The 15,464-nt window shown below is 36.5% G+C and overlaps 1 protein-coding gene across 7 annotated transcripts; it reads right to left on the bottom strand.

The window, feature by feature from the left end:
• Positions 1–126: 126 nt before the first annotated feature.
• Mi-2 (chromodomain-helicase-DNA-binding protein Mi-2 homolog) lies at positions 127–14,962 on the bottom strand. Of its 7 annotated transcripts, none has more exons than XM_034334632.2 (23): positions 14,713–14,962; positions 12,535–12,626; positions 12,341–12,463; positions 11,414–12,256; positions 10,638–10,800; positions 10,345–10,530; positions 9,431–9,620; positions 8,796–9,178; positions 8,549–8,718; positions 7,655–7,880; positions 7,118–7,581; positions 6,593–7,046; positions 6,202–6,519; positions 5,318–5,626; positions 4,314–4,582; positions 3,977–4,068; positions 3,715–3,919; positions 2,851–3,123; positions 2,295–2,576; positions 1,768–2,015; positions 1,016–1,301; positions 627–936; positions 127–566 (listed from the first exon to the last, which is right to left on the bottom strand). In XM_034334632.2, the coding sequence occupies exons 1-23, from the start codon at positions 14,747–14,749 to the stop codon at positions 562–564; spliced, it is 5,928 nt and encodes a 1,975-aa protein (XP_034190523.2). In that variant the 5' UTR covers positions 14,750–14,962; the 3' UTR covers positions 127–561. The 7 variants fall into 7 exon arrangements, with proteins under 7 accessions (XP_034190523.2, XP_034190525.2, XP_034190526.2 ...); XM_034334634.2 differs by having other exon boundaries at positions 10,647–10,800; XM_034334635.2 differs by having other exon boundaries at positions 3,715–3,901; positions 14,713–14,961.
• Positions 14,963–15,464: the final 502 nt, after the last annotated feature.

Genomic DNA, 15,464 nt, shown 5'->3' with positions numbered 1-15,464 from the left:
GGTATCTTGGACCGTAATTAAGTCGTTCAGGTATCCAAAACGAAATTATTGTCGTGGAAAAAAAAAGAAGTGAATAAATTATCAGAACAATTAGCGCGTCTAATTAGCGCACCTTACGATCCACGCAAATCTATATCTCTTAAATAAGTTTTCTTTTTTTTTTCTTTAAGTAAAATGTACTTATCGTTACGATACGATACACTCCGGTCGATGAAGAGGTATAAATCATGCTCTTAAATTAGTTTAAGAAAATAATTTATGCCACTTTCCACAAGGACCGTATTGTATAAATACAAAACATGAAAATCTTGATGCTAACCCTCGAATGTACATGTAATAAATACAGGAATAATGTAATTTAGATGTAAGATATTACGCGTGTGTTTTTTTCATTTTTTTTTCTTTCTTTTTTTTAATACTTTAGCGTCTTTTCTCTAATGAAATTCAGCTAAAAATCGTAATTTACGAAAAATAATATAGCGCACACGATCTCATTAAGGTAGTGCAATTTGCGCCATTACGAGTTCACGTTTGAGCCATTGTCTGTCAACCATTTAATCTTCAAGCTGAAATGTAAATATTCATATGAATAAAAATCTTCACTTTCTTTATCCCTTGTTACGCACCTGTGAAACCTTGCGGTGGTTGACCTGGTACTGAGTATTGTGGTCTAAAATTGCCAAAGTTGGCAGCACCGGCAAATGTAGCCGGTAATTGTCCCCCAGAGAAGCCTGCTGGAAATTGTTGTGCTAACAGGGCTGCCTGACCAGACTGAGAACTACTACCACCGGGTGCGGTGGCGGCCAGTCGGCTCAATATCGACCTTTCAGACATCTGAAGTCTTTGAGCAACCGGTGGAATACGAGCTAACGTTGCCGGTAAACGACTCACGTCTGATTTCATATCAGACAGTAGTTCTTCTAATTGATTTAGTACCTATAAATAAAAATATAATCATTGGCATTCAATTGTGTTATATCATTAATTGCATCCATTTACAACAATGATACTTTACTTTATGCAATACAGCGTTCGCTGGTTTATTGCCCGCAAGGCTTTCTTTACTAAGGTGTTGATGCGATTCTGCAAGGCACTCGACTTCGGCAAATCTTGCATTCAGGCTCATCGCAGGATGATTTGGATCCTGCGTTAGATTCAGGTACGCTGCTCTTCTCAACTGTTCCTCTATCACCAACGCTTGTTCCAAAAGCTTGAAGCGCCGGGCCAGGAATTTATTCTTTATTTCTAAAAAGTTACCCTTACCCACGTCCATTTTGAACGGTTCATTTATTATCGCGAACCTGGGGGAAAATAACGCAATCAATAACTCTGGAAATATTTTTTGGTAACAAATTAATTGGCCAGTATTTAAATCAATTTTCGGTCATTATTTTATTATCAAACTAGTCGGAATAAAAATATTAGGTGTACAAATTAATTCGGTACCTTCAATATTATACTTTCTTATTTAGTTACTATTTTAAATTCGAATATTTTCCCGCGCTTTTGTGAATTTGAAAAATGGCGCGAGAATATGATATCGATAACAATAAATTCAATTGTAGTTATTATAACTTCTTAAAAATAAGCTATTAATTAAAAAAAGCAAAGGCACCGAATTAATTTGTACACCTAATACTAAACGGTCAGTATAAAAATACTAAACGGTTAGGTTTAACTCCTGACCAAAGGATTTAAATAAAATACTGGCCAGTAAAATACGAGCCATATTTTTCTAGCTTAAATATTATGAGTTATATATTTCACCTGATGTCGTTTTGGATGTCTTGCCAGCGTCCATAGCCGTGTGTAACGATACCAGCCAGTAGCCAGTAGTCGTGTCTTCGATGCCATATTTCGTATTCGCGACCAGGTACTGCAGCTTTTTCCTCGTTCAACCACAGTGTATGTAATTCTGTAAAACCACCGTCTGCAATGTTGAACATGAATTTGCGTTTGGGTTTCAGTATCTCTGAATCACAGTCCTTTACATCTTTATCTTTGCTGTCCTTATCCTGTAAATATAACAGAGAAAAATATAATAAACAGTAGGAAAAATTATTACCATTTATTAGGTGTACAAATTAATTCTATGCCTTTTCTTTATTTTTAATAGAAGATTATTGAAACAATTGTTATTGTTATTTTCCTGCCACTTTTCAGATACATAGAAACATGAGAAAAGGTTCAAATTTAAAATAGTAATTAAGAAAAGATTAATTACTTTGGTAATTAAAAATACCAAAGGCACCAAATTAATTTGTACACCTAATAACCGTGGAATTTTTAAATACCTCTCGCTTTTCAGTTTCTTCCTCATCATCTTTAACAATAACCACGTCCTCTTCTGAATCTTGTTTTGGTTTATTATCACTACTTTCTACTTTCTCGTCGCTCTTCGCCGCTGATTTCTCATCCTTAACATCTTTCGCATCTTTCTCTTTGTCGGTTCCTTCCGCGTCCGCATCCTTCTCTTCTTTCTTCACATCTTCCTTCTCTTTATCCTTCTCTGCGTTATTATCCTCCTCCTCCTTCGAATCTTTCGGTTCTTCCTTCACGTCTTTCCCGTCTACGCTCTAAAAATAATCATAATTTTATTGTATACGTATTGATTTCTTCTCTTTATTTAATTTTAAAATCATTTTGTTAGACTACTTGAACACGGTTAATGTATTACCAACTTTGGTAATTCTAGTGACACATTATTGTAATTGTAACCGCACTGTATGTACACTATAGGGATGTTTTCCCGTATACAAGGAAATAAATAAATAAAATTAAAAAATAAATAAATTTGTTACAGGCCTGTCCTGTTAATTACAATAATACGATTTTAAAAAAGACACTAACATCTTTGTCTTTTGGCTCCTCTTTACATTCCTTCGCCTCAGAGGCGTCGGAATTGACCTTGCTCGTTTCTGTGCTGGCTGTTCCGGGAACCGTGAGCGGGGTTGGAGTCGCAGCAGGACTCGGACTGGGCGCGTTCGATGTAGCCGGCGTGGCACTGGTGCTACTCGTTCCAGTCGCTGCTTCTGCGCCAGGTTCCACTTTCACGGGCTCGACGGGTTTTCTGATCATCTCGGGCATGGAATAATATCCATTTATGTGCTCGAACTCTTGAACCTGGAAGTAAAATTTAGTTTTTAAAAATCCTGTGAATTCTTTAACCCTTTAACTGTAGGTGTAGTTTGTAAACTAGATACTAAAATTACAGCCAGAGGTGGATGTGTTAATTTTTGCTAATGAAATAGCGGCTGGTGTGTAAGGAGAACTTAACAGTATTGAAGAAAATTAGAATTAAATGTATTGCTGAATTATGTAATGAATGGGAAAAATGAGAAAATTGAATGGTACAGATTCAAAATGCGCGGGAACAGGATGGGCAGTGCTGCCAACCTAGAATAGGCGCGTTGATGAGAGAGTTCCTTGGGCAATATAGGGAACTGAAAATCCCTAGACCACCAAAGCATCTCAAATTGTCAATCAAGAGGGAAATTGTTAAAATTAAAGTCAAATGGCGGCTGTGGCCTGTATGCCACTAAAATAAAAATAAAATAAATACAATAAAAAAAATTTTTTTAAATAGAATATTACTTCAGTAATATAATTTAAAATTAGAGCGATCGGCTGTGCTAAAAGTACCCGCAGTTGAAGGGTTAATATTTTTGAAATTTCATGTTCTGAAACTGAAAAATTTGAATAATAGAAGCGTACCTTTTTTCTAATTAAAGACATCACTCCGATTCTCGTTAGAACGTGCTGCCTGCTGAGACCCTCTCGTGGTACGCCGTCCGCAAAAGCTTCAGCGTTGTCGGCACCGGGCTCGCAGAGGTGTCGCATGAACAGGGATACGTACGCCTTGAAGTTCTTCTCCGATTTACCCCTCAGATCGCGCACCAGCCTGAAATGCGACAATATACTTTAACAGTATTTTAATTTGGCTGACTAACAATCGTATTCTGAGCGACTGACTAACCACTGAGAGTTGAACGCGTCCTGCGGTGGCATGCCGTAACGCATAATCGCATTGAGGAATGCTTTTCTTTGCCTGGCATTGAAGCCTAACACCTAAACAAAGGAATCACATTACAATTCAATTAACAGCTTAATTATGAAAATGTACAGGGTGTCCCAGAATTCGCTTTGATCCCTTGAAGGGGTGGTAGCTGTGGTGATTCTGAACAACTTTTTCCTTTACCAAAATGTTGGCTGAAGCTGCGTTTTTGAGTTCTTAACGAAAAACACTCAGTTGTTCAGAATCACCCCAACAACCCCCCGTTCCCAGGGGACACCCTGTAGAAGTATGTAAGTACCTCAATGTTCCCATTAACCCGTGCAAGCAACGGAGGAAGAGGACGATCCTTCTCGTCTCTTCTCTCCAATCTTCGCCTGCTTCTGCGAGACAAAAGATCCCCGTCACCTTTTTCATCGAAGTCATCGTCTTCTTTATCGTCGTCACTCGGTGCACTGAAGTCGCTGTTGTAATCAGATAGGTTCTCTTGCCAGGGTTGATCATCTCTTGTGCTCTGATCACCAGTAACCACTCCATCGTTGTAATTCACTTGCTTACGTATTCGTTTACCTAGAATTAATTATTATTTATCAATCATCTATTTAAATAAAAAGCAGTAACATTTTCCATACACTGCCATCCATAAGTCACTAGACATTTTCTAAAACAGAATACTCTTTTTGAAAATGAATTAAATGACTTGGGATTTTTTGAGAAGCTATAAAAATTAATACACTAGATGACGTGCTTTTGTTGTTCTTTCATGGTTTCTTTTGGGCTTGTAATGAAAATCACTAGCTTCAATTACTTATAAGTTTTAGATCTACAAAATGTATGTTTTTAATTTTCATTGCAAGCCAAAAAAAGGATTGTAAAAAGTACCCTTCAGTATTTTTAAAACGACAAAATCATCTAGTGCATAAATATTTATAGCTTCCGTTTTAACCCTAATCACTCACTAAGGGTCTGAAAAACCCCAGCATTAACTTCAGAGATTTTTTTTCAAACTATGATGTCCCTAGATGACAAAAATAAAATTTCAGCCAAATGTAATCAAAATTGAAAAGGTTATGAATTTTTGAATGAAAAAGTGGTCTTTCTCTAATTTTTAAACTACCAGAACTTTTCTCAGATCCCCATATAAATTTAATACCTCAGGAACATGTGCTTTCCATTTTCTCTGCATTAAATACTATTTCAAAAATTTTTGAAACTGGGTCTATATGACCCCGTGTAGGGAATATGTGATTTTTTAGAGGTATGAGGGATTAGGGTTAAAGAGGTCACTTATGGGCGGCAGTGTACCTTTTCCAAGCGTTCTAGCAATGTCCTCTTGTTGTTGTTCATAATGATGCCTCAAGAGTTTGATCCAATAAGCAGGATCCGTGTTCTCGGCTTCCTGTTTTATAATCTCTGTGTCCGCTTCCTCCTCTGTTTCTCCTTCCTTCGTCACGTACGACGCGACTTTGAAGGAACTTAAATACTCATTCGCCCAATTCTCTTTCTGTTCGATACCCTCTTTGCTTCTGTCTAATAATTCAGCAACTGCTTTGTCGTCGTAATGAATTGCCTCGTCTTCTTTACCTTCTTCTTCTTTGAACAGTTCCTCGGTACCTAATAAGAAGGATTAGAAGAGATTTATTATCAAAAATGGCAACAAATTAAATGGTCAGTATTTTATTACCAAATTGGATTTAACTTTTTAAAGGATTAAAAATTTATTTATTTAAATAAGTAAAATTAAGTTAAAATTTAGATTATTAAATAAATAAAATAAATATATAAAATAAAATTTTATATAATATTAAAAAAAATAATAAATTAAAAAATTAAAAATATAGGAAATAGTTAAAATAAAAATTATAGAAATAAAAATTTAAATATAAATAAAATTTTGTATTTTCTACTAGAACTAGTGACATTTGATGCACACTAGTTTCTAAGTTGAAAATAATACAGAAAATTAAATAAATATATGTGAAACATAATCCATTCTTTATCTCGACAATAGCCAACATTCATTCCAGCAAAAATACCTTGATAAAATTTTTTAATTTAAAAAAAGAAACTAGAATGTAGTAATGTTCACCCCTTTGGTAGTTCTAGTGTTAAATACTGACCCTTCATATTTAAATAATGACCAGTAAAATACAAGCCTTATCAAATTTGCATAGCACTGAGAATCTTACCGAACCGTAAAATGTCATCGAGTTCTTGTTTACTGAAATTAGCCCCCTTTCCACCCATTCCAGGCCTGACGACCAGATGCGTCAGCATCATTTTACGTTTCGCCACCTGAGTGACTCGCTCCTCTACAGAATTACGCGTCACGAATCTATAGATCATTACTTTATTAGCCTGACCGATTCTGTGAGCTCTGCTGAACGCTTGGATATCGTTGTGCGGATTCCAGTCTGAATCATAAATGATTACAGTGTCCGCAGTTGCCAAATTTATGCCCAGACCACCAGCACGAGTGGAGAGTAAAAAGACAAATTGCTGAGCACCTGTTTAAAAGAAAGAATTAATAATTTCCCTAGTTAAATGATTTCTGAGAACAATAAATGTCTGCGAACATACCAGGAGCATTAAATCTATCAATGGCTTCCTGTCGTTGAGCTCCAGTGATGTTACCATCAATTCTCTCATACTTGTACCCTTCGCCTTCCAGGTAATCCTCAAGGATATCCAACATCTTAGTCATCTGAGAAAAGATCAGAACTCTATGCCCATCGTCCCTTAACTTCTTCAACATTTTGCTTAACAACACTAATTTCCCAGCTGCTTTGATCAACGCAGAGGTCTCATAGGTTCCATTTGGCGCAGTTGGTGCTTCCTGGGACGCAGCTGGGAATAAGTAAGGGTGATTGCAGCACTTCTTAAGATCCATCATGATATTCAACAGAGACACTTGTTGACCACCGCCCTTTGGGTTCAGTGCTTCAAAGTTTCTCGTTAAGATGTATTTGTAATATTTCTTTTGCATAGGAGATAATTCAACGCGTACAATGAATTCTGACTTGCTTGGCATATTCTGTGGAGCAAAAAGTATGCAGTTAATGGCGCTGAATTTTTAAGGAAAGGAGAAATAGAGGAGCCATGTACCTTTAATACATCAGCCTTTAATCTCCTCAACATGTGAGGTCCAAGCAATTCGTGCAGTTTCTTTACTTGCTCCTCCTTTGAAATATCAGCGAACTCGTTTTGGAAAGCGGCCAAATCGTTGAACTTGTCTCGACACAGGAAATTCAATAAGTGGAAAAGTTCCTCCAAGTTATTTTGCAATGGGGTACCGGTTAAGAGTAATTTGTACGCGATATTGTAGGAGGCTAATAATCTGAAGAATTTTGACTGATTTGATTTTAGCCTGTGCGCCTCGTCCACCACCAACACGGCCCAGTCGATCGATCCCAGACAGGCTGAATCGATGGAGATCAGCTCGTAGCTGGTGAGGAGGACGTTGAATTTAATTTGGCTCGATCGGATCTTCGATGCTCGACCACCGCGGACAGCACCCTCTTCGAAGGATAATTCGTTCTCGCGGATCACGATGCGACTGTCTTTGTCACCTGAAGATTAAAACAGGGAATATTAATTAACATACTATGAATAAAGTAATCATTTTTCTTTTGGTGTACTAACCAACATAGGTGACACAATAAAAATCAGGCGCCCAGGTTTCAAATTCACGTTCCCAGTTTATGATGGTTGACAAAGGAACAGACACAAGGAAAGGTCCTTTGCAATGTCCTTCTTTGTACAGCGAATACAAGAATGTAATAGTCTGGATGGTTTTCCCTAAGCCCATCTCGTCTGCTAAAATTGTATCTATTCCTTGGCCCCATGAATATCTTAACCAGTTTAAACCCTGAAAAAATAATGAAATTATTATAATATGTTCATTAAGGAAGATGTTAACCCTTTGAGGACAGGGCATTATAAATTATATAATTATGAATTATAAATTATTATGACAATTGTGTTTAGATAATTTTGGAAAGGATTAACCCTTTGAGGGCATTATAAATTATATAATTATGAATTATAAATTATTATGACAATTGTGTTTAGATAATTTTGGAAAGGGTTAACCCTTTGGGGACAGGGCATTATAAATTATATAATTATCAATTATAAATTACTATGATAATTGTATTTGGACAATTTTGAAAAGGGTTAACTCTTTGAGGACAGGGCATTATAAATTATATAATTATGAATTATAAATTATTATGACAATTGTGTTTAGATAATTTTGGAAAGGGTTAACCCTTTGGGGTCAGGGCATTATAAATTATAAATTACTATGATAATTGTGTTTGGACAATTTTGGAAAGGGTTAACCCTTTGGAGACAGAGCATTCTTAAGCTTGCAGAGACTATTATTAATTTAAATCACAGGAATAATTCCATCCTTCAAATATATTATAAATCCTTATATCAAGAATATAACACAGTATGTTTTGAATTATAAATTACTATGACAATTATGTTGATCCGCAAAGGGTTAAAATACAATATAAAATTTATATTTACTTCTAACTGATAAGGATGCAACTGCATCCCAGTTTGATCCAAGTACTCCGGCTGTCGCTCATACTTTTTCTTAAGATCCGTCGTGGGTTTATCAGGCGGTGGAGTGTACCGTTTGGGTGTCCTCTCCTCGTCGTCGATAAGCTCCCGAGTCTTTGATTTCTTCCCCTTGCCTGAACACACGACACGTGGTTTATTCGTACGCTTATGATTATAGATAGAAAAGGAAACGAAAAATAAATTAACCGACTCTTCTCACCCTTCTTGCCCTTGCGAGAGGTGCTACCGTCGCAACAATTCGCTGCTCTCAGATCCAAATAGTACTCGATGGCCTGCTTTAAACCAGGAATATCTTCGTGCTCGTCCTCCCAAGTGGCCTGGTCGTAGCCGAGTTCTCGCCATTTAACGAGATACGTGGCTCTGCCGTCTCTCGACAGGCGATGATTAATCACGCGATGCACGACGAGCCACTCTGGACGAACTCCGTAACGATAAAACCGTTCTTCTAAATTATAATCGTCCCTGTTCAGGGCGCCATCCTGTTCCTTCAATCGTTTCACACGAGTATCGCTTTCGTCTAATGGTTCTTCTAATTTTGGTGGCTCGTCCATGTCGTACTTTCTTGAATAGTTCCTAATTTAAAAAATTTTAAATAATAAATTTAAATTGAAGGTTGATTATGATTATAAGAGAAATTATTAGGTGTACAAATTAATTCAGTGCCTTTTCTTTATTTTAATTAAAGATTCATTTTTAAAAAGCCATAGTAATTCCAATTATTGAAATAATTGTCACTTTTATAATATTCAAATTAAATATAATTAAGAAGGCACTGAATTAATTTGTACACCTAATATATTGTTTCTTATTTAATTAACATTATACCTGAACATAAGAGGATGGAAAACGTCGAGCTGTAATTCTGTGATCCAATCACAATGCCAATAAGACATATCTGCCCATTTCACAAAGAATTCCCGTATTTTGCGTTGCTTAGGCGCAGCTTTACTCGTCGAAGGCTCCTCCGATGGCGTTTCCGAACACTCTTTCCACCTCCATGTTAAGATTTTTGCAACTGTCGAGAAAATATAAGATTATATACAGTGGGTCCAAAAAGTATTTGCACACCATTTAAAACAGAGTACCTTGTTTAAAATTAGACCAAATGACTTGAGGTTTTTTGAGAAGCTATACAAATTAATTTACTAATTAGAAATTATAAGTAATTAAAATTTCTGAAAATCTCGACTTTTGATCTAAGAACGTATAAAATATAAACGAAAAAAAAATTGAATATTACATTGAAATTTTATAAATATTTCCAAAGAAAATCCTTCAATAAATATTATTACAACAAATGAATTATAAACTGCCTTAATTATATAAAATTTAAATTTTAAGTTAAAATACTTTAAGTTAATTTGAGGGTCTTCTTAGATGAAAAGTCGAGATTTTTGGAAATTTTAATTACTTAAAATTAATTACTTAATTACTAAAATTTTTAGCATAGACACAACTTATTTGAATCTACAAAAGACATATTTTAAATTCTCATTATAAGCTTGCATAAAAAAGTTGAAAAATTACCCTCTACTATTTTTCTCTCACAATTTCAACAAATTTTTTCAAACGACGAAAGCACATATTTTATTAAATTAATTTGTATAGCTTCTCGAGAAACCTCAAGTTATTTGCTCCAATTTTAAACGAGGTACTCTGTTTTAAATGTACAAATACTTTTTGGACCCACTGTATCAATTACCCATACATATAATATGTATCACTGAATATCTTTTTACCTTTTCCAGGTATAGGCGGGCAAGAACACCTTGGACACTTCCAATCTCCGTCAGGGATCTCCGACAGCGGTGGATTCAAACAATGCGTATGGTACGCGCTGGTACAACTATCACAACATAACAATTCACCACCGTCTTTACATATTCTACAGAATTCCATATGTTCGTCGTCGTCCTCGGCTGCACCTGGGAATCAAACGAATATCTAAATATTCAGTAATGATTAATGTTTACGTAGAATGCATTTGAACACGTTGGATGGGACAGAAGGTGTAGGGTTACGAGGAAACTACCTGTAATACCTTCTCCTTCGCAATGAGGACAACTCCATTTTCCTTCAGGTGTTTCTTCCAATTCAGGCTCTAAACATACCAAGTGGTACGCTCTGGGACAAGTGTCGCATAATATGATTTCTCCACCTTGCTGGCATACTTCGCAATAATCTTGATGATCAGTCTGGACAGTTAAAGAGAGAAAGATTATGTACAGCAGAAGAAACAAATATACTGCGTTATTAACCCTTTCGCTGCCACTGTGGTCCCATGGGATTCTATAGCACCATTGACCACCACTAAGAAAAATGTGCCATTGGCAAGATTATACCGTTATTTTAATACATTTCCCAGTGTTTTGTCATTACAAAATTTTTAATATGCAATTTCTGGCCCACTGGCGCAAGTTCAAAAATTCGCCTGGCAACGAAAGTGTGGTTCCATCAGATTCTATAGCACCATTGACCACCACTAAGAAAAATGTGCCATTGGCAAGATTATACCGTTATTTTAATACATTTCCCAGTGTTTTGTCATTACAAAATTTTTAATATGCAATTTCTGGCCCACTGGCGCAAGTTCAAAAATTCCTCTGGCAGCGAAAGTGTGGTCCCATGGGATTCTATAGCACCGTTGACCACCACTAAGAAAAATGTGGCATTGGCAAGATTGTACTGTTATTTTAATACATTTCGCAGTTCTTTGCCATCACAAAATTTTTAATATGTAATTTCTGGCCCACTGGTGCAAGTTCAAAAATTCGCCTGGCAGCGAAAGGGTTAAGCTCGACTATATACCTGAAGGCCCTCCTCTCCATCCGGAAACTTGGACGTTGTTTTCGTCTTTTTTTTCTTCTTAGTTTTGTTTCCGATTTTAGTCTTCGCCTTCCTGCGAACAGGTGGTTCCGCTGGGGGTTCGACCCCGTTCTCCTCCGTGTTGCCTTTAGTGGAGCCGTCCGTGCCGGCGGGTTCCTCGGCATCGGCCAACATCTGTTCGAACTCCATGTCGGAATCTCTGTCGGTGCCGGCGCCGCTGCCCTCCGCCTCCTCGTCCGAGCTTCCCCGTTTGCGTTTACCAAGTTTTATCTTGAGCGTCGGCACCTTGGAAGCTTTCTTCCCTTTCTTCGCTCTAGAACCCCGCGATTTTCGCTTTCTATCGCTGTCCTCGTCGTCGTCCTCCTCGTCCTCGCCCTCCTGCACCCCGCCACCGCGATTCGCTCTCGCGTTTCTACTGTCCTCGTCCACGTTCGCGGACGACACGTCAGCGTCTGGTTGCGTGTGAGGATTCAGTTCAGAGAAGTCTCGCCATTTAGCAGCAACCAGCATCATTAATTTCGACATCGGCACTTTTGGATTCTCCTTCGTTAAAAGGGGTCTAACGTGTTGTTGGAACAATTTGTATGTCGTTAAGTTCTGGAAATCCGCGTCGGTGTATTCTATCTGTACGTCGGTCAATCCGAAGGTATTACACACTTCCTCTATCGTAGGCATGCCTGTCGTCGGCTCTTGATTTGTTGGAGCTGGTGTATTATGACTGGATGACTTTCTGGAAGAAGATTTTCTACTTTTTCTATTCCCTGCATAGTCACTATCATCTCCAGCTACATCACCTGTTTCACCACCACCTCCAAAATCGCTTTCCTATGGAAAAATAAAAGGGAAATATATATAAATACATTTTAGATTAATTGTATAGATAGTAGATAGTAACAGAAAGATGGTTACATCTCCAGAATCAGATTTTTTCTTTTTCTTCTTTTTCTTCCCCTTTTTATCTTCGCTCCTTGCCTTTCGTTTCTTCCCTTTCTTCTTTTTTCTTTCCTCCGGCTCATAATCATCATCTTCTTCCTGTGTTGAAATACATTTAATCGTTAATAGTTCAGACATTTTTGTTATGAATATAGATTTATTATACTTACTAGTCTCTGAGATTCTTCTGCGTCAGAAGAACCATCTACTTGTTGATTAACATTTGAAACTTGACCTCCAGTTTCATCTATATCATCTTCCCCTAAAAATCAATAATTATAATCAATATAATTTATTTCTTTTCCATGTGCAAAATTTTGTTATATCTTAAAATACTCATAATACTTTTCTATTACAACACTTGTCACATACATATGGCTAATGTTAACTCATTTCAATGTATGCTCCTGACTTACATAAAATCAATATCTCTATTCATTACAATGTAGGTTTAAAAATAGTTCACTAGATATATGTATCCCAGAGAACTATTAATATCTCAATTAATATTTCACAGAAATCAATATTTTCGGAACTAATTAACAATCGTTTAAAAAACAATCTAATACATGAACGTTATTCTATCTGTTTAATATATTATAATTTATGAAATGATTAGAATTTTTTATAATATCATCCATTGCTCTACCCATATGTTGCGGGGACAGAAGCTTTGCCGCTCAAAAGCTATTCCAGAAAATTCGCTAAATTTTCCCCCAGAGTCGAGTTTTTCTGATTATAATATCCGTTGAAAAATATTATGTATTTCCCGAAACCTCGATGTTTTTAGCACGAAAGTGCTTTAAAAAAAAAAAAAAAAAAAAATAGTAATAGAATTTAAATGAGTCTTATGCATGAGAACATTCGATTCGCTCAACGACGTCGAGACTGATAATTGCCAAATCGATAGTAACGTTTATAACAAACCGATTTTTCTATTTTTGTAGGACAATTAAAACGATAAAGTTTATCATAAACAGATTGCGAAGCACGAATCAATTATGCGAACGTGGATGGTTATGGTTTGGAAATAATGAAAAACATGAAAATGAAACAATCAAAATATATAAATTATTTTCGGCTAATCCACGTTCAGTGAATGCTTTGTGCGAGTTATACGTCCGCCATTTTCTTCAAAAGGGCTCACCGCATTGGCCGTCTATATTTTATATTCATAATATTATTGCAGACTCCAGGCAATTAAAAATTTTTTTTTTTCTTTCAATCATATAAAAAGGTTGTGATTACAGGTTGTACTAGAGATTTTTAATAAACCCTAGAACTCGATCTTCACGAGACTCGAACCGGCAGTTATATATCGCGATTACGATGTGTGTATACGGCGGTACACGCACACAAAAGTACCAGATGGTCGGAAAACGAAACCGAGTATTGCAAAATAATATTTCAGATTCGCTTTTTATTTCGTTAATTAGAAACATTCTGTCTTACGTCATTCTGCTAAACAATGTTTTGATGTTTCGGTAGATATTGTTATTTGAAATATTCATATTATTTTTACTATGAATAATTCATGCGAACTAAGATTGTATCAGAGTCTATTTGTTAAAAACCAGAAATTAACACATAATTTATAATTTTTTGTGTCAAGAAACAATCAAAGAAAAAAATTCGCGTACGATAGAGAAATGGGATTCAATTAAAAAGTGTAATATTTATGAAATGATAATTAATTATTATATTTTGGAAATAAAGCTAACTGTTCCATATTCGATATAAAAATCTAGTAATTATCTAATTGAAATCTCAATTGGCGGTAAGTTTATCGAAAATCACGTTACAGGCTTAAAGTATTATTTATCTTATTTGACGAGACGGAAATTCGATAATTAACTACCGATCCTTTTAAACTAACAATGGAAACGCTATAAATAAATGAAACACGAAGAACCATGTGATTTCTGTCTAAGCATTTAAATGTAAACAATAACCTATATCTCTCCACTACTACACTAGATTTAGTGGAAAAGTTAAACGCATTACGGTTAACAACTAATTTTATTACCCGTGTTAAACGATATATCGCTGACGATGTATCGGTCGAGAAATTATTTGACAATTCTAAGGTTAGTTTTTCTTTTATCAAGAGAGAGAAGAGAATAGTTCGACTTCGAGGTTCGATGAATTTTTGGATGCACAACGGTTAACCTAACACTGAATCTAACCAAAGTAACACGCGAGAAATTTTCCGAAAAAAATACACAACGAAATAGCGTGGAAAAGTATAGAAGGACCAATTGACATGGCAGCCATCGTACGAAAAGCGCGCGTCCTGCGTGCTCGAGGATACAACTTTCCGGTAGTATTTGTAACACAGTGGCCCTTACCCGCGTAGCTCTCGTCCACCTCCTCGTCGGATGCCATTCTTTAAAATCACCAGATATTACGTTCGTAACACCGAGGATATCACTCACTGGACAAGACTATCGTGTAGAAAAACAGTACGGAAATGCGACATTAATCGTTTCTGGCTCGACGCTCTTGCGTTTCGGTTTCGGCGTGCCGTCACTTCGTCTCGTACGTGCACCGATGTGCACCTTCTGCTGTATGCTTCTTCTCTCACCCGATTCGTCGGTTCTTCTCGTTCCCCCTCCCCCCACTTCTCGCCGTTTTTCTCTCCCCTCGCTTTCCTCTCTTCGCTTGTGAGAGAGTTAGAATCTTTCCCCTCTCCCCCCACCGCGGCCCTCGTCCACCATGTGTTAGCGGAGCGTGCTGTAGCTGAAAGTATACGAATGGTCTGGCCGACTCTACCGTGTTGCATTTATTTCTTTTTATTCCCCCTTACCCCCCTCCGCTCTTCTCATCACCGAATCGACAGAAAATGCTTTTTACTTTTTGAAAAGATCTTTTTTCTTTAACCAGCGATACCTTTCTACAATACACATCCGTTACTTTTGCCTTTATTTTTTTTTTTTTAATTTCATTCTATTCTTTCTCCCCTTTTTTCTTGTACTTTTATTATTATCTATACGAAAAATTATTTTTCGTTTATTAATCGATTAAAACGCATCCATCTTAATTACAAAATATGGACGCGATTTTAAAGAACCGTATCGTTTGAATGTGTCTCTGTTCATAG

The sequence above is a fragment of the Osmia lignaria genome, chromosome 8 (genome assembly GCF_051020975.1).
Source record: "Osmia lignaria lignaria isolate PbOS001 chromosome 8, iyOsmLign1, whole genome shotgun sequence".
Lineage (NCBI taxonomy): Eukaryota > Metazoa > Arthropoda > Insecta > Hymenoptera > Megachilidae > Osmia > Osmia lignaria.
This window is presented reverse-complemented; position numbering and strand designations above follow the sequence as displayed.

What these genes read in the sequence shown, in the direction of transcription:
- Mi-2 (XM_034334632.2), bottom strand. Translation starts at nt 14,749, where the DNA reads ATGGCATCCGACGAGGAGGTGGACGAGAGCTACGCGG. An exon ending in AAAAATCTGATTCTGGAGAT is followed by an intron (nt 12,257 to 12,340) that starts GTAACCATCTTT and finishes ATTTTTCCATAG; the next exon opens with GAAAGCGATTTTGGAGGTGG. An exon ending in TTATTGTGTCACCTATGTTG is followed by an intron (nt 7,582 to 7,654) that starts GTTAGTACACCA and finishes TTTAATCTTCAG; the next exon opens with GTGACAAAGACAGTCGCATC.